Source organism: Saccopteryx bilineata, chromosome 4 (assembly GCF_036850765.1).
Source record: "Saccopteryx bilineata isolate mSacBil1 chromosome 4, mSacBil1_pri_phased_curated, whole genome shotgun sequence".
Classification (NCBI taxonomy): domain Eukaryota; kingdom Metazoa; phylum Chordata; class Mammalia; order Chiroptera; family Emballonuridae; genus Saccopteryx; species Saccopteryx bilineata.
Genome location: NC_089493.1, coordinates 147565487 through 147588985, shown reverse-complemented (window position 1 = coordinate 147588985; position 23499 = coordinate 147565487). Strand labels below are relative to the sequence as shown.

General features: G+C 39.7%; 1 protein-coding gene across 1 annotated transcript in view; it reads left to right on the top strand.

The window, feature by feature from the left end:
* The window catches only part of DLD (dihydrolipoamide dehydrogenase), a 33174-nt gene that overhangs the window by 7042 nt on the left and 2633 nt on the right, over positions 1-23499 (top strand). Inside the window, exons 3-11 of the mRNA XM_066272183.1 lie at positions 983-1062; positions 2657-2725; positions 3262-3331; positions 4732-4832; positions 5140-5283; positions 6354-6455; positions 21462-21652; positions 22727-22897; positions 23202-23391. Coding sequence (XP_066128280.1) covers positions 983-1062; positions 2657-2725; positions 3262-3331; positions 4732-4832; positions 5140-5283; positions 6354-6455; positions 21462-21652; positions 22727-22897; positions 23202-23391 — 1118 coding nt within the window. The remainder of the gene's footprint in view (positions 1-982; positions 1063-2656; positions 2726-3261; positions 3332-4731; positions 4833-5139; positions 5284-6353; positions 6456-21461; positions 21653-22726; positions 22898-23201; positions 23392-23499) is intronic.

Below are 23499 nucleotides of genomic sequence, written 5' to 3'. Positions count from 1 at the left end.
GTAGTCAACCTTTTTATACCTACTGCCCACTTTTGTATCTCTGTTAGTAGTAAAATTTTCTAACCGCCCACTGGTTCCACAGTAATGGTGATTTATAAAGTAGGGAAGTAACTTTACTTTATAAAATTTATAAAGCAGAGTTACAGCAAGTTAAAGCATATAATAATAATTACTTACCAAGTACTTTATGTCAGATTTTCGCTAAGTTTAGTAGAATAAATCTTTATAAAACAACCTACTATAGTTAAATCTATCTTTTTATTTATACTTTGGTTGCTCCACCACCACCCAACATGAAAGCTGGAACACCCACTAGTGGGCGGTAGGGACCAGGTTGACTTCCACTGCCTTAAACTATATAAAATTTATCAGTATTCAAATTAAGTTCAAAACACATTTGCCATGTGTTATAGGGAAGCTAATTCTCTTTTCCCTGATATCTTTGAAGTTAAGAACTTGAAAGGGGTGATCACTCTTAAATTTATTTTTTTTACAGTACTAAAGTGTTTCCTTATTTAATCCTAACATTCATCATTTAAGGCAATACTATTGTTTCTACATCACAGTGAGATTAAGTCATTTGGTCACACAACTATTAAGTGTCAGAGCTGAGATTTGAAGCCAGGTATGTCAGATCCCAAAGCTCAGGCTCATTATATAATGTCTGTATTCCAGTGTCATTAAATGCCTGTCATGAAATAAAATTGTGTAGAATTTAGCACGGTCAGTAGATACAAAATTCAGTTGTATTTGCATACCCTATAATGAACAAATGGAAAATGTAATAAAAAATCTGTGCCATTTTCAGTTATATCAAGGAACACCAAATACAAGTACTGTACCTAGGAATAAAATAGTACGTGTAGAAAAGACTGGTTATTTGCACTTTCTTGAAGGTTTAAAATATCAGGTTTTTTTACTCTACTGTTTTTGGTCAATATTAAACGATTTATTATTTTATATCAATTTTCTTTTATTGCAGTTGATGCTGATGTAACGGTGGTAGGTTCTGGTCCCGGAGGGTATGTTGCTGCTATTAAAGCTGCCCAGTTAGGCTTCAAGGTAACGGTTAGACTGAAACTAGGTTTTGATTGGTTTTTATTTGGGAAGAGTTGGTCCTATTTACAAAGTACTTTTCCGGTAGATAGTAATGGTAAATAATTTTGCCCTGGCTGGATAGCTCAATTGGTTAGAACAGGGGTCCCCAAACTTTTTACACAGGGTGCCAGTTCACTGTTCCTCAGACCGTTGGAGGGCCTGGACTATAAAAAAAAACCTATGAATAAATCCCTATGCACACTGCACATATCTTATTTTAAAGTAAAAAAACAAAATGGGAACAAATACAATATTTAAAATAAAGAACAAGTAAATTTAAATCAACAAACTGACCAGTATTTTTTTTTTTTTCTTTTTCTGAAGCTGGAAACGGGGAGAGACAGTCAGACACACTCCCGCATGCGCCCGACCGGGATCCACCCGGCACGCCCACCAGGGGCGATGCTCTGCCCACCAGGGGGCGATGCTCTGCCCCTCCCGAGCGCCGCTCTGCCACGAGCGACCAGAGCCACTCTAGCGCCTGGGGCAGAGGCCAAGGAGCCATCCCCAGCGCCCGGGCCATCTTTGCTCCAATGGAGCCTTGGCTGCGGGAGGGGAAGAGAGAGACAGAGAGGAAGGGGGGGGGTGGAGAAGCAAATGGGCGCTTCTCCTATGTGCCCTGGCTGGGAATCGAACCTGGGTCCCCCACATGCCAGGCCGACGCTCTACCGCTGAGCCAACTGGCCAGGGCCCTGACCAGTATTTCAATGGGAACTATGGGTTTGCTTTTGGCTAATGAGATGGTCAATGTCCGGTTCCATATTTGTCACTGCTAGCTGTAACAAGTGATATGATGCACTTCCGGAGCTATGACGCATGCTTCCCGTGTCACTGGAAGTAGTACTGTACGTGAGTGGCGCCGCCACATACGGTACTCCAGCATCCGCATCCTGTGCTCCTTTCACTGACCCATCAATGAAAGAGGTGCCCCTTCTGGAAGTACGGCAGGGGCCGGATAAATGGCCTCAGAGGGCCGCATGTGGCCCGCAGGCCGTAGTTTGGGGACCCCTGAGTTAGAACGTCGTCGTGAAGCACAGAGGTTGCTGGTTTGATTCTCGGTCAGGGCACACACAGGAACAGATTGATGTTCCTTTCTCTGTCTCACCCTTCCTCTCTCTAAAATCAGTAAAATAAACATTGAAAAAACAGTAAATAATTTCTTAATTCTATACATTATACATATTTAAGCCTGAGACTAATGAAGAGAGGGTTCATTAGTTATATATTCTCATGAAGGAGTGGAAAATGAAGTCCAGTATTTTTCCCTTCCCCCAGTGCTTTTTATTTTGGCTTGTAATCACATTTTGAAAGATACAGTAATAGAGATAAAAGCATGTATTTGGTAATGTTAAGCAAACAAAAATAACTCAGAATAATTCATTTTTGGTGTGGTTTAGCTTGAGTTTGGTGTTCAAATGGTAATTTGCAAAGAACTATATTCTCACCAACAAGGCTTGAGTAGCTTACTTTGTAGAAGAAGGAAGACAGATCTAAGGAATTTTTGTGAACTGTAACATGCTGCTTATGTACAGTTAAATAATGTTTTCTTTGGTTGTAGACAGTCTGCGTTGAGAAAAATGAAACACTTGGTGGAACATGCTTGAATGTTGGTTGTATTCCTTCTAAGGTGAGCATACATTTTGGTACAGTGCAGAGATCTTTTCATTGACCACCAAATAGAAAGACATGTTGAGACTAGAGTTATTAAAAAATAAACAACATGGAAGATAAAAACATACTTTTTCTTCGTAAAATTTAGCGGGCTGTCACCAGTTAGCCATACATTTCTGAAATGGCTTCCTGTCTCACATTACCTAGCCTTTCCATTCAGCCAGACTCTGATGTTGATGTTTTTTCTCTTTAGCTATCCTTTACCATGAAACAGATAACAGGTAGTAAATTCTTTTAGGTACTTTAATTTAGTAAACAAGACTGCCTTTTTTACCTGCCACCCTGAAATGAGTGCTTAATGCCATCTTTCTAAAGAAAAAATGTTTTCTTTTAATTCTTATTTGTTAAACATTTTAAAAATCATTATTGTTTGTCTTAGATTAAAATTAAGTTGGTGTAGTCCCATGTAATTCCATGTACAAATTGTCATTTAATAACTTTTATGATTGTATATGGTCTGCTTTTGAAAATTTAATAATTTTATTTTATTAGGCTTTATTAAATAACTCTCATTATTACCATATGGCCCATGGAAAAGATTTTGCATCCAGGGGAATTGAAAGTAAGTATACTTTCCGTATTTAGCAAATTTACCAGCCATACTTTTCTGCCTAAAGACTTCTGTGTATCTGATGTGTGTGTAGTAAATGTTTGGTGAAGGAAGAGTAAGAAAAAGCTCTTAAAATGTAGAAGGATTTCCTTAAGAAGGAAGGCTTAATCCAGATATTTACCATGACAGCTCTGTTCGTCAACTTTGCATGAAGTCTAACGTGTGTGTGCGTGTGTGTGTGTGTGTGTGCGTGTGTGTGTGTGTGTGTGTGTGGTATCAGTTTTCACTTTCCTGAAACCTGGGGATCACTGGGGTGGCCGCTGGATCCCTGAGTGCTATAGGCAGGTGACGGAAGGAAAGTCACCTGGAGATGTTGGGAGCGGAAAGAGCTGAGGAGAGGGAGGGATGTGACATACTGGAGAAGGACATTTCATGATGTTTTAATTTGGTTTGTTTTGTCTTCTGCCATTCTTTTTGAGCTGTTATTTCATTCTTTCTCTCCAGTTATTGTTGTTGATAGATAACATCTAGAAGGCTAGCTTGTTCTAGAAAGGGCTTAAACACAGGTTGGAGGGCTGTTTTTTTCTTCATTTGTTTCTTTGTAGCAGTAGATTTTTGAAAGAATGGGCTATAATGTAAGCAGTCCCTTGGGTATACAGGTGTTGTTATACACATGAAAGCAAATGCTGTATTAACTAGATGAAGAGTGGGAGCAGAACCCACTCTCCTTACCCACTAAGGAAAGAAGAGACAGGGTTAGTCAGGAGACTTGTAGTGTAGGCAGAGGTTCACGTTCTAGTTCTGTGACCCGAGGTAAGTCATCTCTCAGTGTCTTTGTTTCTAAGATTTGTGTTGCTTGTGTGAGCAGATTTCTAAGATTTCCTTCTTCAGTTCTATGAGTTGAGCTTCTTTTTATCCTCTTACAGTGTTTTCTCAGAGGTCTTCTGAGTTAAATGAGTGATTAAACTCTTATATTAAGCTTCTATATTTGGAGTTTTCTCATGTGTTTTTTCTCATATTTTTGTTTTATGAAATTTAGCATTTCCTTTTATTTAACATTTCTGATGTACTTTGCCATTTCTACTTAAGTCTCTTCCAGACTTATGATCATAGTAAGGTGTTTGGAGACTATGTTCTCACACTGGGAAATCATGTTTTATTTTGGACTGCATATTTCCCTAAGGTGGATGTTTTTATAGTGTTTGATAGGTTATATTACTGTGATATGATGCCATTGGCCTTTTGTCAGGTAGGATTATTATATCTGTTATTAAAGTTAAAAATGTTAGTACTGTATTATATACTGTTCTGTAAGCATTAGGCTGAAACTTTCCAGACCATGATTAGTGAAAAAATTATACATTGCTTCAAGAAGTTAGCTAAGCACTAAAGATTTATTTAACAACTTACAGTGTCTGAAGTCCGCTTGAATTTAGAGAAGATGATGGAGCAGAAGAGCACTGCTGTGAAGGCTCTAACAGGTGGGATCGCCCACTTATTCAAACAGAACAAGGTCAGTGCTTAATGTTCACAGTTTTGCTTTATTTTATATACATATAAACATTGCTGTGTGCTGATAGAATGATGCTGCTAAAATTTGGCTGCTAGGGGATAGTTATTTAATTGAAAACATTATTCCAGCCCAAAGTAGATTTCCCAGCATATATAACAGTTTTTTTGCTGCTCTGTGTATAGCATTACAGTGCTAAGTAAGGAACCATTTTGTATTGGGTATATTATTAGAGCAGTCTTTTGCTGTTAATCATGTTTGTTTATCAAACATTTATTCTAACCTTTGTGAATTTACATGTTTTATAAAGGTTGTTCATGTAAATGGATATGGAAAAATAACTGGCAAAAATCAGGTCACTGTTACGAAAGCTGATGGGAGTACTCAAGTTATTGATACAAAGAACATTCTTATAGCTACAGGTTCAGAAGTTACTCCTTTTCCTGGAATCACGGTATTTATGCTTTTTACAATTGTCAAAACCTTCCTTCAAAAGTACATTTTATAAACTACTGTATTTGTGCTACTTAACCCTTTGAGTAGTGAGTTTTTTTCATGCTCGCTGACCTCTGGGAGTGAGTTGTTTTTAAAAAAATGAAATTAGTTCTAGTTCCAGTTTTATTAACTTAAAATCATGTTTGTTTGATGACTAATTTGTGGAAACAAGAAGAACATACATTTTCCTTTTTTAATGTTCCCTTACACATTTTTAAAATAAATCAATCTTATTCTGGATGGTCGGAGGCATGAGGACATACATGAACATTTGTACTATTCAAAGGGTTAAGAACTTTGAGAGATTTCTTATACTGAAATACTGTATGTTGGCAGTAATTCAGTTTTGGGAAGTTGCCTGTCATTATTCCATAGTGAGTTTGGCCAGAAATAGAACAGTTTATGTTAAGATATATTTGAATACAGCCTGACCAGGCGGTGGCGGAGTGGATAGAGTGTCGGACTGGGATGCCGAGGATCCAGTTTCGAGACCCCGAGGTTGCCAGCTTGAGCGCAGGCTCATCTGGTTTGAGCAAAAGCTCACCAGCTTGGACCCAAGGTCGCTGGCTCCAGCAAGGGCTTACTCGGTCTGCTGAAGGTCCGCGGTCAAGGCACATATGAGAAGCAATCAATGAACAACTAAGGTGTCGCAATACGCAACGAAAAACTAATGATTGATGCTTCTCATCTCTCTGTTCCTGTCTGTCTGTCCCTCCCTGTCTATCCCTCCCTCTCTCTGACTCTCTCTCTCTGTTTCTGTAAAAAAAATATATATATATATATATATATATATGTGTGTGTGTGTATTTGAATACAATAAATACAATATACAGTTAAAAATTGACCATTTTATTTAGATATGCGAAGTGATAAAATTTTAACTGTTTTCATTTTTAATTGATTGTATGGATAGAAGTCACGGATACTTTGAAAAAAATAAACGACTTCATGTTTTTAGTGATTATACTGAGATTACAGTTTATAAATAATTAGGTTTTCCCAAATAATTTTGTATCCTTTTTTAAATAGATTGATGAAGATACCATAGTGTCATCTACAGGTGCTTTATCGTTAAAAAAAGTTCCAGAAACGATGGTTGTCATTGGTGCAGGAGTAATAGGTGTAGAATTGGTAAGTGATGTCTTCTCTGTCTCTTTATTATATCCATGGGGTTGGGTTGGAAGCGACTTAATGGTCCCCTATTTGATTCTTTCAGTAATGTTGCAAATACTTCTACTAGTCAGGAGTTTTCTTATTTATTTATTTATTTATTTTTGTTTTGTTTTTGTGACAGAGTCAGAGACAGGGACAGATAGGGACAGACTGGAAGGGAGAGAGATAAGAAGCATTAGTTCTTTGTTGAGGCACCTTAGTTGTTCATTGATTGATTTCTCATATGTGCCTTGACAGGGGGACTACAGCAGACCGAGTGACCCCTTGCTCGAGCCAGCAACCTTAGGCTCAAGCTAGTGAGCCTTGCTCAAACCAGATGAGCCCACACTCAAGCTGGAAACCTTGGGGTCTTGAACCTGGGTCCTCTGCTCCCAGTCCAATGCTCTATCCACTGTGCCACTGCCTGGTCAGGCTCTTTTTTTATTTATTAAAAAAATGTTTTTTGGCCCTGGCCGGTTGGCTCAGCGGTAGAGCGTCGGCCTAGCGTGTGGAGGACCCGGGTTCGATTCCCGGCCAGGGCACACAGGAGAAGTGCCCATTTGCTTCTCCACCCCTCCGCTGCGCTTTCCTCTCTGTCTCTCTCTTCCCCTCCCGCAGCCAAGGCTCCATTGGAGCAAAGATGGCCCAGGCGCTGGGGATGGCTCTGTGGCCTCTGCCTCAGGCGCTAGAGTGGCTCTGGTCGCAACATGGCGACGCCCAGGATGGGCAGAGCATCGCCCCCTGGTGGGCAGAGCGTCGCCCCTGGTGGGCGTGCCGGGTGAATCCTGGTCAGGCACATGCGGGAGTCTGTCTTGACTGTCTCTCCCTGTTTCCAGCTTCAGAAAAATGAAAAAAAAAAAATGTTTTTTTATTAAGTGAGAGGCAGGGAAACAGAGACAGACTCTTGCATGCGCCCTGACCAGGATCTACCCGGCAAGCCTACTAGGGGGCAGTGCTCTGCCCATCTGAAGCCGCTGCTCTGTTGCTGGGAACAGAACTATTTCATCACCTGAGGTGAGGCCACAGAGCTATTCTTAATGCCTGGGGCCAAATTGCTAGAATCATTCGAGCCATGGCTATGGTGGGGTAGGAGTGTGGGGGTGGAGAAGCAGATGGTTACTTCTGTGTGCCCTGACTGGGAATCGAACCTGGGACCTCCACACACCAGGCAAGTGATCTACTGCTGTGCCAACCAGCCAGGGTTAAGCTTTTTCAAGACAACTTATGTCATTAGAACATTCTCTTTTATTTTGAAATGTGTTTCCCTGTATCTTCCACCTTTTCTGTTCCTTAGAACTCAACTGATTTTTAAAAAATCTTGCCTTGGCCAGTTGACTCAGTGGTAGAGGTCAACCTGGCGTGTGGAAGTCCTGGGTTCGATTCCCAGTCAGAGCACAGAGGAGAAGCGTCCATTTGCTTCTCCACCCCTCCCCTTCTCCTTCCTCTCTGTCTCTCTCTTCCCCTCCCGCAGCCAAGGCTCCATTGGAGCAAAGTTGGCCTGGGTGCTGAGGATGGCTCCATGGCCTCTGCCTCAGGTGCTAAAATAGCTCTGGCTGCAGCTGAGCAACGCCCCAGATGGGCAGAGCATCGCCCCCTGGTGAGCTTGCCGGGTGGATCCCTGTTGGGCGCATGCGGGAGTCTGTCTGACTGCCTCCCAGCTTCTAACTTCGGAAAAATACAAAAAAAAAAAAAAAATCTTGACAGTCCTTTGGGCTCATCAGCCTTTCAGAAGGCAGCTTTCATTTCGAGCAAATTGCATTTCGGATCAAGACCATGACTCTCATGACCAGCCTCTTCCCTTCCTTTCCAGCCTCATTTCAGTTCCTCTTAACTGATGTATTTAGAACGGTCAGACTATTCACAATTCTCTGAGTACCATGTTGTTTTATGCCTCTGCCTACCTTGTTCTTCCTTCTTGTCTACCTGGCAATTTTTCTGTATGTCCCGTGTCCTCTTCCCTGGGAAATAGCCTTTCTCAGGATCATTTTACCTTGTAATCACCAAGAATTGCTCTACTTGTAAAATCACGAATTTAGACATTTTATTCGCTAACCATAACCTCTTGTTCTCTCTCATCAGTTATTTCTAGTAAACAGGCTCTTTAAGGTTATCTGTTTGTCTGGTCTATAGATCCCTCTTCATTTTTGCTGTCTTCCTTTTTCTGTCTTGACGGCTGTCCAGCTCAGCTTGGATTTCATAGTCCATCACTTTAGTACACTCTTCTGGTGTCTTCAATGCCCACTTGTTTCAAACCTCTGCCAGTACACCGTCTTCCCCAGCCTGCAGATGACCTTGTCTTCTAAATGGCACATAGAAGAAACCATCAGATTGGAACTCCCTTGATTTGATGCCCCAGATTTGAAAATGTTTTTACCTATTGTTACACCCAGTCTTGATCTCATCTTCTTTAGCAACTGTGGAAATACTGTTTTCCCTGAGATGGAGCCCTTCACCTCTGCTTAGTATTGCATCATCTGCCTTTCTCAAGATCTTGGGTTTGTGGTTTTTATTTTTGCATTTTTTTAGTCTTCATACTCTTCGCCTACTTTTATTTTTTTCTCAGTTTCATTTGAACATGCCTCTCTGGGCACCCATGTGCCATTCCCACTTGCTCAGATGCATTTGCACTTGTAGACACAGGCTGTGCACATATACATAAGCCTTTTATTGATCCCATGTCCTCCTTCAGTTACTAATTTCTGTCTCACCTTTTCACAACCAAACTTCTTTGAAAGAGTTGTCCACACTATTTCACCAACTTCCCACTCCTCAGTCCACGGCTTCTTCTGCCATCAAATTGCTCTTGACAGGACATGAATGGATTCATTACTTAGTCCAGTGGATTATTTTCTTTACTGCTTTATTTAGTAGCCTTCAGCACTGCTGATTTTCTTGACTTTGAAACTTTCCCTAGCTTCTCTAATTTCATGCTCTGTTGGCTTTCTGTCCACCCTTTGTGCTGATGTCTGTATTTTCTATATGGGTTTCCCTTTCTCAGCCTTCCCCTGAATTGTTTGTTTTACTCTAGATTCTGTCTCAGGGTTCCATCTTAGACCCTTTTTGTCTTTCCACAGAATATTCTCTTCATGCCTATCTTAGTTACCTAAGGACCTATAAATATTTGGAACCTAATTCTTTCGGCTTGCCTCTAAACTTTATGTCTGAGTGTCTACCAGCATCTCTACTGGTAGGTCCTTCAGGTCCTTATTTCAGTAAATATGTAACTTAACCTTTTCCTTCCCTTCCTCCTCCTGCCACCCAAAGCAAGCAAAACAAAACCTGTTTTTTTCTAACATTTTCTGTATCAATGAGTAGTCCTGCCATCCGTCTAAAGGCTTAAGCAAGAAGTTTGGGAGTTGTACATGCTTCTCCCATGCATTCATGCTCCACTCACTGGCTCCCCATGTGATACTACCCAACAGCGATCTCATGAATAAATATATCCTCTTCTGTTCCTGTGCCACTTAGGTCCTCATTCAGGCAAGCATCATGTCTTGCCTTAGGTCTTTCTGGCTTCTTTCATCTTTTTCTAATCTTTATCCCCCAGAGTGGCTAATCATTCTATAACATAAATATAATCATGTCTTTCCTGCTAAAAACCCTCCAGTGACTCACTATAGCTCTTAGGGTAAATCCAAACTCTTTAATGTTGTTAAAAGGTCAGCATATGTTGCACTGGCTCAGCTCTCCTGCCTCATTGCTTGTCTTCTCCTTTTCAGACTGTGTTCTAGGTGTATTGAAATAATGACTTCCTGAACAAGCTGTGTTTCCTTTTATCCGTGGGCCTTCCTACTGTTTGGAACAGTTCTTCCCTCTAGTCTCCACACTCCAATGAGCCCTTCCCTGACTTCCCTTGACGTCCTTAGTCCTGCTGAGTGTTCCATAACACCCTGTACCTCTTTTTAGAGCACTGGTTCACTGTCTTGTTACTACTACTTCACTGTTCTCTCTTTCATTAAATCATAAACTCCGTTAGGGCAGAGATCACGGTGGTTTATTTACTGTGTCTTTAGCATCTAGCATAGTGGCTGATATATGTATAATTACTCATGTATTAGCTTTTTTTGTTAATACTTGAAAAACATTTGTTGATATAACTTCCAGTAGTCAGAAGTTACCTTTTTGGTGAAGACTTCTTTCTTTTAAGAAAGCTTAAATGTTCCTTTCTTTGAGTCTGTAGTGTAATGTGTCTATATCTTTTTACCATCTAATAACAATATGTTGCATTTATTTGTTTATGTCTCTTTCCTACAGAACCATACATTCTTGGAAGGTAGGGATTGAGTTTTATTCGTATTTGAATCTCCATTCCTTTTCTTAGTGCTTCTTATTAGGTCCTGTAGATATTAGATCCATTATTTTGTCATCTTTTTTTCTTTTTTAATTTTTCCATTGATTGGAGAGGGAGAGTAGAAGGGGGGGAGAGAGGGAGAGAAAGATGTGTATGTATCAACTCATTGTTCCACTCAGTTCCATTTAGTTGTGAACTAATTGATAATGCTTTTGTACGTAACCTGATTGGGGGTCGAGTCTACAACCTCTGGCATGCGGGTTGACACTTTATCCACTGAGCCACCTGGCCAGCGCCTAGTCTGTCAGGATCACTTGTAAATGGCATTTATTTTTTATTATTATTATATTCTTAATAATTTTATTCATAAAATTAAATTTAATGAGGTGACATTGATCAATAAGTGTATGTAGGTTTCAGGTTAACATTTCTATAGTATTTGAACTATTGATATGTTGTATATCCGTCCTCCAAAGTCAAATCATTTTTATCACCTTATATTTGTCCCTCTTTACTGCTCTCTTCTCATCCCCCTCCCTAAAACCCTCTCCTCCTGGTAACCATAAATGCTGTTTAAAATTAAGCATAATCTGGATTTTGGAGAAGACATCTTTTGATACTTCTTTTAATGTTATTCTTTAAGCTCAGTTTCTTTTTCTATTATTTTTCTAAGCACACAGTGAGCTTGTCGTCAGATGAAAACCTTACATTCTTTTGAGGAATTTTGATTTTTTTAAACCTAAATAAAGGACTTTGAAACTAAGATCTCAATTTGATTTAATCTTCACTTGTACCCATTGTTCCACTCTATTTTTCTATACAATAGCTTGATTCTGTCATTCTGCACTTAACTGCTTTTTCTTTTTTTGTGTAATTCATACATTTGGGAAGCATGTTAACTAGAACTTGTGGTCCATGTGGTTTTAATGTGCATTTTTCTAGTAACTTGTAATGTTGAGCATTTTTTTTATGTACCTAATTTTGCCATCTTTATTGTATCTTCTTCTGTGAAGTGCCTGAGTAAATATTTTGATGGGTTTTTTTAATTGGTTTTATTTTGTTTTGGAGTTTTGAGACTTTAAATTTGGATATAAATCCTTTATCACACAGATGTTTTATAAATAACTTTTCCCCATTTGTGGCTTTCGTTTTTGTGTATTTCTCTTTATTCTATATTTATTAGGGTAACATTGGTTAATAGTACTATGTATATTTCAGGTATTCTACTCTATAATCAACATCTGTATATGGCACTGTGTGCTTTCCTGCCAAAGTTTTGTCTCCTTCTGTCACCATATACTTGACCTCCTTTGTCATTTTTATCTCATCCTCCCCTTGAAAATTAATTACTCTTATTTATATGTGTGGGTTTATTTCTGGGCTTTTATTTCTCTTTTATTGGTTTTAGTGTCTGTTTTTCTGCTGTACCATACTGTTTTAATTGTAGTGTATTTTGAAGTCTGGGAATGTGATACCTCCAGCTTTTTTCTGTTTTTCTCAGGATTCCTTTGTCTATTTCGGGTCTTTCGTGGTTCAGTATGACTTTGAGGATATTTTGTTCTATTTCTGTGAAAAATGCCATTGAGATTTTGATGGGGATTGCAGTAAATCTGTATATTGCATTAGATAATACAGCCTTTTTTAACAGTGTTAATTCTTCCAATCTATGAGCATGGAATAGCTTTCCATTTCTTCATATCTTTGAACAGTGGCTTACAGTTTTCAGTATACAGGTCCTTCACTTCATTAATATTAAGTTTATTCTAAGGTATTTTATCCTTTTTGTTGCAATTGTAAATGAGATTCTTTTCTTTTTCTGAAATTTCATTATTAGTATGTAGGAGTGTGACTGATTTTTGTATATTGATTTTGTATCCTGACACTTTAAATATACCATATTTCTACCTGACCAGGCGGTGGTGCAGTGGTTAGAGCATCGGATTGGGATGTGGAGGACCCAGGTTTGAGACCCCGAGGTCTCCAGCTTGAGCGTGGGCTCATCTGGTTTGAGCAAAGCTTAGACCCAAGGTCGCTGGCTTGAGCAAGGGGTTACTCGGTCTGCTGTAGCCCCATGGTCAAAGCACAAAGGAGAAAGCAATCAATGAACAACTAAAGTGCCACAATAAAAAACTGATAATTGATGCTTCTCATCTCTCTCCCTTCCTATCTGTCTGTCCCTATCTATCCCTCTCTCTGACTCTCTCTTTGTCTCTGAAAAAAAAGAAAGAAAAAAAATATATATATACCATATTTCCCATGTATAAGACACACCCCTTTTCAAAAAATTTGTAGTCTAAAAACTGGGTGCGTCTTATACAGTAATTGTAGGGTTTTTTTTACTTGTGTTTCCCACTTTTTTGCACTGTTGACTTTGCACTCATTGTTTTGCACTTGTTATCCGTTATAGTACGGTAGGTTACGTTTTGCCATATTCTGCCCAGAAATGGCTCGGAAAAGATTTTTGTCCAGTGTTGAATTCAAGTTAAAAGTGATCCAGTTTGCAAAAATAATGGAAATCGTACTGCTGAATGTAAGTTTGGTCTTCCTCCAACTGAAAAAATCAATCTGAGAATGTCTACGGAAAGAAGAAACCCTATTGAAAATGCCACAGCAGGGCCCTGGCCGGTTGGCTCAGTGGTAGAGCGTTGGCCTGGTGTGCAGAAGTCCTGGGTTTGATTCCCAGCCAGGGCACACAGGAGAGGTGCCCATCTGCTTCTCCACCCCTCCCCCTCTCCTTCCTCTCTCTCTCTTCCCTTCCCACAGGCGAGGCTCCATTGGAGCAAAAGATGGCCCAGGTGCTGGGGATGGCTCCTTGACCTCTGCCCCAAGCGCTAGAGTGGCTCTGGTCTCGACAGAGCGACGCCCTGGATGGGCAGACCATCGCCCCCTGGTGGGCGTGCCGGGTGGATCCTGGTCGGGCACATGCGGGAGTCTGTCTGACTGCCTCCCCGTTTCCAGCTTCAGAAAAATACAAAAAAAAAAAGAGAATTAAAAAAAAAAATGCCTCGGCAGAAGCCCATGAGAAGCAAGTCAGCAAAATGGCCTGATTTAGAGAGGGAATTGAAGATTCCCTCTTGAAGAGCAAAGGGCAATTAGAAATCCTGTGTCCACAAAGATGGTTCAGCATGAGGCAAGAAGAATTGCTGATGAAAAAGAAGTTACTGATTTCTAAGGAGGACACAATTAGTGCTTCAGGTTCATGAAACGGAATAGACTGAACATATGTACACACACCAGACTTGCCCGAAAGATGCCTGAAAGCTATGAGCAGGTCCTTAAATTTCATCATTTTGTCATTCAATATTGGAAGACCCATCAGTTTGAGTTGGGACAGATTGCAAAGATGGATGAAGTCCCCCTTCAATTTGATGTCCCAAGTAACAGGACTGTTGATAAGAAGGAAGTGAAAACTAACTCTGAAGACAAGTGGACATGAAAAGAGCCATTATTCAGTTCTAGCTCAGTGGTCAGCAAACCGCGGCTTGTGAGCCACATGCGGCTCTTTGGCCCCTTGAGTAGTGTGGCTCTTCCACAAAATACCACATGTGGGCGCTACCACGATAAGGAATCTACCTACCTATACAGTTTAAGTTCAAAAATTTTGGCTCAAGAAATTTCAATTGTTGTACTGTTGATATTTGGCTCTGTTGACTAATGAGTTTGCCAACCACTGTTCTAGCATGTTGTGCTGACGGAACCAAGCTGCCTCCTATGCTGATTTTCAAATGCAAAACAACGCCAGAAGAAGATATTCCTTGAGGAGTGATTGTCCACGTGCATGACAAGGGTTGAATGAATCAGGATGGGATGAAGAGCTGGTTTGAGAAAGTTTGGAGAAGACCAGGTGGGCTCTTACACAAACCTGCCCAATTGGTACTTGATCAGTTCAGGGCACACATAACAAAAGCACAAAGAAGATTGCTGCAGAGCAAAAACAAAACTTGCTGTCATACTTGGAGGCTTGACATCCCAGCTCCAACCACTTGATGTCAGCATTAACAAACCCTTCGAAGCTGCCATAGAGACGAATGGAACCAATGGATGAAGTCTTCTGGGGACAATTTGACACCAGCAGGAAGAGTGAAGAAACCAACTATAGGAGAAGTTTGTACCTGGGTGAAAAGATCCTGGGATAATATCAAGATTGAGATCATTGTCAAATCATTTAAGAAGTGTGGCATTTCAAATGCCATAGATGGAACTGAGGATATGAAGATAGTTGAGTCGTCATCAGACACAGATGAGTAAAAGCTAATGGATGGGAGTTTTGACAGTGATAGGGAGTTCTATGAATTTTATGATGAGTAAAACTTGAGTTCAGTAACTTTATACAATACTTTTTTTTTCATATTTCAGGCCCCCAAATTAAGGTACATCTTGTACATCAGGAAATACGGTATTTGTTTATTGTACCTAATAGTCTTTTGGTGGAGTCCTTAGGGTTTTCTATATATAAAAGTATGTTTGCAAATAGTGACAGTTTTACTTCTTTCCCAATTTGGATATCTTTTATTTCTTGACTTCTAGTACTGTGTTGAAAAACAGTGATGAGAGTAGGCATTCTTGCCTTGTTTCTGGTTTTAAAGTACCATTTTTCAGATGGTACTTTAAAACCAGGTTTCCAGATTTACCATTGAGAATATTAACTGAGGGTTTGTCATATATGGCTTTATTATATTGAGGTACTTTTCTTCTGTACTTATATTACTGAGTGTTTTAATCATAAATAGATGTATTTTTTTCAATTTGCTAATATTTTGTTTAAGATTATTGCATCTATGTTGATGAGAGCTATATTGACTTTTTTTGTGTTGTTCTTGACTGGTTTTGACATCAGGGTAATAATGTTGGCATCCTAAAATGAGTTAGGAAGTATTCATTTTTAAATTTCTTAGAAGTTTGGCACTGGCTTGTTCGCTCAGTAGCTTAAGAGTGGGATTCCTGGTCAGCACACATGGGAAGCCACCAGTGCATGCACGACTGAGTGGAACAACAGATGAATGCTTTCCTTCTCCCACCCCTCTCACTGCTTTCCTCTCTGTCTCTAAAAAGTAATCAATAAACAAAAACCTTGGGTGGGTGGTTGGAGCACTGTCCTGGTGCAGAGGTTGCCAATTCAATTCCCTGGTCAGGGCACATACAGGAGCAGCTTGATGTTCTTGATGTTCCTCTCTCTCTCTCTCTCTCTCTCTCTCTCTCTCTCTCTCTGCTTCTCTCAAAAAAAAAAAAGAAAAGAAAAGAAAAAGAGAAAAGAGCCTAACCGGGCGGTGGCACAATGGATAGAGAGCATCAGACTGGGATGCGGAGGACCCAGGTTTGAGACCCTGAGGTCGCCAGCTTGAGCGCAGGCTCATCTGGTTTGAGCAAAAGCTCACCAGCTTTGGACCCAAGGTCGCTGGCTCGAGCAAGAGGTCACTGGGTCTGCTGAAGGCCCGCGGTCAAGGCACATATGAGAAAGCAATCAATGAATAACTAAGGTGTCGCCAATGCGCAACGAAAAACTAATGATTAATGCTTCTCATCTCTCCGTTCCTGTCTGTCTGTCCCTGTCTATCCCTCTCTCTGACTCTCTTTCTCTCTCTTGTCTCTGTAAATAAAAAAAAAAAGAGAGAGAGAAAGAAAAGAAACATTTTGGAATAGGATAGGTATTGAGTCTGAATGATTGGTAGAATTCACCAGTGAAGCCATCTATTCCTGGACTTGTGCTTTTTGGGAAGGTTTTTGATTGCTGTTTCAATTTCATTATTAGTGCTTGACCTATTTAGGTTTTCCAGTTATTCATGGCTCAGTCTAGGAAGGTTATATATTTCTAAGGGTTTGTCCATTTCTTCTAGGTTATCAAATTTTGTGGCATATAGTCTCTTGTAGTAATCTTGTATAATTCTTTATATTTCTGTAGTGCTCATTGTAACTCCTCTTTTATTTTTGATTTTGAGTCTTTTTCCTTTTTTCTTTAGTGAGTCTAGCCAGAAGTTTGTCGATTTTATTTCTTTTCAAAGAACTTTTTGTTTCATTAACATTTTCTGTTGCCTTTTGTTCTCTGTTTCATTTATTCTTGCTCTAATTTTAATCTTCTTCTGACCTTGGGCTTCATTTGTTCTTTTTCTTGTTCTTTAAGCATGTCAGATTGTTTGAGATTTTTCTTGTTTCTTGAGGTAAGCCTGTAATGCTGTTTACTTCCCCCTGAGTTTTGCTTTTCCTGCGTCTCTCAAATTTTATATATTGTCATTTTCATTTCTCTCTGTTATCTGTTGATCTCTTTTTTTCTTATTTCTTCTTTGACCAAGTAGTTGTTTGGTAGCATGTTACCATCCACATATTGGAGTTTTCTCAGCTTTCTTCTTGTAGTTAATTTCTAGTTTCATGATGTGGTTGGAAAATATACTTGGTCTGATTTTAGACTTCTTAAATTTATTGAGATTAGTTTTTTGCCCCAACTTATGGTCTATTCTTGAGAATGTTTCATGTGCACTTGGATAGAAAGTTCTATAAATATTGATTATGCCCTTTTGGCCTAGTGTCACTTTTGGCCAATACTTCCTTATCGACTTTCTGTTTAGGTGATCCCTCCATTGTTGTCAGTGGGATATTCAGGCCCACAACTGTAATTGTATTTTTGCCAGTTTTTCACTTTAGATTTGTTAGTAATTGTTCTCTATATTTTGGTGCTCCCCGGTTGAGTGCATATATACTGATAGGTGTTATATCTTCTTGACAGATTGTTCCCTTTATCATTATAAATGTCCATTTCTGTCTCATTACCTTTTCTATCTTGAATCCTGTTGTCTGATAAAAGTATTGTTACACCTGCTTTTTTCTGGATGCCGTTTGCTTGGAGTTTCATCTTCCACTTCTTCACTGTGAGCCTGTTTTTCTTCGCAGCTGAGCTGGGCCTCCTGAAGGCAATATGTGATTGGGTCTTGTTTTTTAATCCATTCTACTGCTGTGTCTTTTGGAAGGCAGCTGTGCTCACCACTCTACCACCTGCGCTACTCTGTGCCTTTGATTGGTGAGTTCAGTACACTTCCATTGAGGGGGATTATTGATATAAGGGAATTTATTACAGTCTTTTTATCTTATTTTCTGGTTGATCTGTATCTCCACTGTTTCTTTTCTTTTGTGTTTCTGTCAATTTTAGTTTGTTGATCTTCTGTGATTACTTTTTTTCCCCATTTCTTCTTTTTCTATGTTATCTCAACTCCAGATTACCATTAAGTTATGTAAAAAAGTGTGTCATAAATACAAATACAGTAGTCCTTTCATCTCTGTACAAGCTCAGTCCTTTCAGGACCCTCCCGTATGTGTTTCTCACAGGTTATCCCTTCTTATATTGTGCATTTGTTTCCAAATTGCGGAAGTTTTATAGCTTTAAAAAAATTTCCCCCCCTTTAATCTTTATCTTATAATTAGGTGTTTAATACTCTTTTCTGAAATAGAGTTGCAATTTTCTGTTTCTCTCTGGCATCTAACTCAAAGTTTTGCGTACTTTTATTTTTTTTGTTTCAGATAGAAAAGCTCCTTTAACATTTCTTATAATGGAGGTCTTGTGGTGGTAATTCTTTCAGCTTTTGTTGGTCTGGGATAGCCTCTGTTTCTCCTCCATATCTAAAGGGTAACTTTGCTGCATATATTATTCTTAGTTAGTGGTTTCTGTCTTCAATATTTTAGATATTTCATGCTATTCTCTCCTGGCTTCTAAGATTTCTGTTGAAAAATCTGTAATAATCTAATGCAGTTTCCTTTGTAGGTTGCAGTCCTTTTTCCCCTGGCTGCCTTGAGAATTGTCATTGACTTTTGACAGTTTTTATGTGTCTTGGAGAAGGTCTTTTTGCATTGAGACAATTAGGTGTTCTGTTAGCTTGTTGAATTTGAGGGTCCAGCTCATCTATTATTTGTTTACATAGGCTCTCTGTTTCCTTCTCCTTCTGGTATTCCCATTAATCTTTTTATTATTTTTTAAATTTTTTAAATTTTCTTTTAGTGAGAGAAGAGGCAGAGACAGACTTCCGCATGTGCCTCTATCAGGATCTACATGGCAAGCCCACTAGGGGGTGATGCTCTGCCCATCTGGGGCTCCTGTTCCATTGCAACCGGAGCCATTTTTTTTTTTTTTAGCACCTGAGGCAATGGCCATGGAGCCATCCTCAGCTCCCAGGGCCAACTTACTCTAATTGAGCCTTGGCTGCAGGAGAGGAAGAGAGAGACAGAGAAGTGAGAGGGGGAGGGATGGAGAAGCAGATGGGCACTTCTCCTGTGTGCCTGACTGGTAATCGAACCTGGGACTTCACACGTCAGGCCAACACTCTACTGCTGAGCCAAATGGCCAGGGCCTGATATACCCATTAATCTTATGTTGAGCTTTCTGCTGGAGTCAGATAATTCTCATATTGTTCTTTCATTTTTTTTTTTAACTTTGACTTCTCTCTCTTCTTCCACCTGAGTCATAGATTTCTGTCTTCCAGCTCGCGGTCCCTCTTCCATGGTCTTCATCTCAGTTATTGAGCTCTTTCACTCCAGAGTTTGTTTTGTTCTTTTTAATAATTTCAATCTCTTAAGTACTGTTTTTCCTATTGATTTTATTCCTGAGCTCATTGAAGTTCTTTGCTGTGCTTTTTTATGTGTGTCTTGAGTTTTTTTCTTAACTGTAATCTTGAATTCTCATTCATTTAAATCAGTCTCCCATGCCTTTGAGTTTGGTTTCTGGAGGCTTTTCTTTTTTATCCTGAGCTACCCTGTTATGTTATATATGGTACTTAATGGCTTGTTGCTCCATCTGGTCATTTGAGGTAGTGAACTTTTCTTTCTTAGGTACTGTTCTGTTCTCTTATCAGTTTAGCAGGTTAAGGAGAGGTCTGTCTTGCTTTCCAGTAGATGGTGCTACAGTGCAATTTTAAATTTTTTCTTCTCTGTGTTACTATCTCATGTAAGATCTCTGTGGGTTGATATGGCCTCAGTCTAGAAAAATGCCTTGTATTAGCTGTGCAGGTGGGTGTCCTCTGTGTGTCAAGGTCACCTCAGTCTTAAGGTACCATCCGTTGTGGTTGGATATGGCTGGTGATGGGGCTTGGGCCTGCAAGTTTCCCAGTGCTGGCTCCTTGTAACCAAAAGCTGCCAGCCAAGCTGTGCTGTCTGAGGCATCTCTGCTGACTCTCTAGGTTCTACCGTGGTGGGTAGGAGAGGGGACAGAGGGCTTGTGAGTTTATAGCTTTGCCTTGATAGTAATGGTGGCTACTAGTCCATGCTGCCAAACTACAGTGCTGCATCTCCACTCTTGTCACTGGGTTTAACTGCTTTGTGTGCTGGCTACTCAGGCTAGAATGGTACTTCTGCCCCTCTGGATTGCCATGTCAGGACTGCAGCCTGATTCCTTGCCCACTACTACACAAGCTGGGACTGTGGCAAGTGCTAGACTGCATCTGCGGCCTGTCTCTGTTTTTCCCCCTCCTGTTTTCCATGCTCGTTCTGATATATCCACCTGCCAATGTCTTGATGCTTGGATCTCTCAGATGTGTTTGTGTGTTGAGCAGGGAATCATTTGTTGAATTACAGTTCTCTAAGTTTGTAACTTTAAGGGGAACTAGAAAGGGTACTACTTCTCACTCCGATGCAGACGTCACTGGCTTCTTTTTGTGTTCTTTTTTTTTCTTTTTGTGTTCTTAATGCTGTTTTTTGAAGAGTTTTTAATTTTGATGAGGTTTAATTTATGTATATTTTTTCCTTTTATGGATTGTACATTTGGTATTGCAGCTAAGAAATCTTTGTCACTCAAGGTCACAGATTCTCTTTGAAATTTATAGTTCTGTGTTTTACATTTAGGTTTATGATCCATTTTGAGTTAATTTTTGTATGTGCTTGTTGCTTATGTCTTTTTGCCTGTTTACATAGAAGTATTTCAGAAGTTATAACTGTCAAAATGTTAAAGAGCCAACGTTCAGTTTAATTATAATTTGAATGAAAATGTAAACATTTCTCTGCTGAGAAAATAAGCCAGTTTAATATTTTGCAAACATTAGTAATTAGTAGTAGTAAGAGGCTATGTCCTGCCCCTCAGGACCCTGCTTCCCACTTGCTCCTCTCTTCCTGGACCAGTTACCTGTGTGATTCATTCTTTGTGTAAATGTCCCTCCCAATGAAGCCTTCCCCCAGTCGTGCTGTTGAAACCTGCAATTCCTTTTCCTTTTCCTTTTCCTTTCCTTTCTTTTCCTTTTCCTTTTCCTTTTCCTTTCCTTTCTTTTCCCTTTCCCTTTTCCTTTCCCTTCCTTTCCTTCCCTTTCCCTTCCCTTTCCCTTCCTTTTCCCTTCCCTTTCCCTTCCCTTTCCTTTCCCTTTCCTTTCCTTTCCTTTCCCCTGGTTTTACTTCTGCCTTATTGTTTTCATAGCACTTTACTATCCTCCTCATGAATTTGACTTACGTGGTGGTCTCCTCTACTGGGATATAGGGTTCCTGGGGCACATATGACTAGCGCCTAAAATGGTGCCTCACTTATTAGTGCTTAATAAATGTTGAACTAGAGTGAGTAAATATATGAAGTTAGAAGTAATTCTCACAGTGTTAATTTTAAACCTCAGAGCCTCTTAATAGAGACATATTAATAAAAGAAAATATTTAGCAATAAATTATTTAAGATAATCAGTAAATATTTGCTGTAGAAACCTTTATTTTTATTTTTATGTTTTTTTAATTGTTATTTTCAGGGTTCAGTTTGGCAGAGACTTGGTGCAGATGTGACAGCAGTTGAGTTTTTGGGTCATGTTGGTGGAGTTGGGATTGATATGGAGATATCTAAAAGCTTTCAGCGCGTCCTTCAAAAACAAGGATTTAAATTTAAATTGAATACGAAAGTTACAGGTGCTACCAAGAAGTCAGATGGAAAAATTGATGTTTCGTAAGTATGCTGCATTTGATTTTGATAGGATATCCTTGTCTTATTCTTTACGGAAAACATTCAGTTTTTCAGAAGTATTTTATAGTTTTCAGATTTTATAATTTAAGACCATTTTATTGCTTAGTAAAACTCAGTATTGCTTATCAAATCAGTCTATTGAAATTCATAATTAAGTTGAAGCTAGAAAAATTCAGTATTCTCATTGTAATGTACTTTTTCATGGTATACATTCAGGAAACTTTAAACTCCCAACATTCTGTAAAATGAAATCAATATTTTTAGACACATATATGGAGAAATCAGTATTATTAATTAGATTGCCATGTGCCTGGCCCTCTTTTAATAAACCCTTTTATAACTTAATGAAGTAGGCCCTGGCCGGTTGGCTCAGCGGTAGAGCGTCGGCCTAGCATGCGGAGGACCTGGGTTCGATTCCCGGCCAGGGCACACAGGAGAAGTGCCCATTTGCTTCTCCACCCCTCCGCCGCGCTTTCCTCTCTGTCTCTCTCTTCCCCTCCCGCAGCCAAGGCTCCATTGGAGCAAAGATGGCCCGGGCGCTGGGGATGGCTCTGTGGCCTCTGCCTCAGGCGCTAGAGTGGCTCTGGTCGCAACATGGTGACACCCAGGATGGGCAGAGCATCGCCCCCTGGTGGGCAGAGCGTCGCCCCCTGGTGGGCGTGCCGGGTGGATCCCGGTCGGGCGCATGCGGGAGTCTGTCTGACTGTCTCTCCCTGTTTCCAGCTTCAGAAAAATGAAAAAAAATAATAATAACTTAATGAAGTAAGTAACTTACCTAATGTCACACTGCTAGTGAGTGACAGTCACTACTTGTACTTGGATCTTTCTTACTCTAAATCCTGTGTTCTTAACCTGTGCTATACTCCCTAATTTAATGATAGACCTCAAGAGAACAAGTACATTGTTTTTTAGTGTCTGACCATTATGATTTTATTTAAAATAAAATAAACTTACACTATTAGAAGTGTCATCAATACTGAGAAACGTCTGGTTACAAATTTCCAAGCTGTTGGTGTGGATGTATGTTTAACAGTTGTCACACTGCTCACTGTCTAGTATTGAAGCTTCTTCTGGCGGTAAAGCTGAAGTGATCACCTGTGATGTACTCTTGGTTTGCATTGGCCGACGACCTTTTACGCAGAATTTGGGACTAGAAGAGCTTGGCATCGATCTAGATCCTAGAGGTAGAATTCCAGTCAATACCAGATTTCAAACTAAAATTCCAAAGTAAGTTGCATAATTAGCTGCATTTTCAATAATTTTGAAGTTTATGGGAAACTTTACTTTGAAAATAATACTTCTGCCATGCTTAAAAAAATGCATTGACTTTTGGGAAAAATAGTAAAGTTATATGTGAAAGAAAAATAATTTTTTTATTACTCAAGATTAGGACCCAAACTCAGATGTTTAAAGAGCTGTATTTAATCAATTTTTTTTGTGACTTAATAACTAGAAACTTAATTTTGTGACCATGGCATAACTGAAAGAACCTGTGATTTCAGTTCACTGGTGCCTTTGACCTCTGTTGCAGTATCTACGCTATTGGCGATGTGGTGGCTGGCCCAATGCTGGCTCACAAAGCAGAGGATGAAGGCATTATCTGTGTTGAAGGAATGGCTGGCGGAGCTGTGCACATAGACTACAATTGTGTGCCCTCCGTGATTTACACACACCCGGAAGTGGCCTGGGTCGGTAAATCAGAAGAGCAGTTGAAAGAAGAGGTAATTCTGAACTAGGGTAATTTGACTCCAAAGTGTGAATTGAGGCAATGACACTGGTGGCTGAGAATTGTTTCATTAATACATTACTGTATTTTAATTACTATGTAG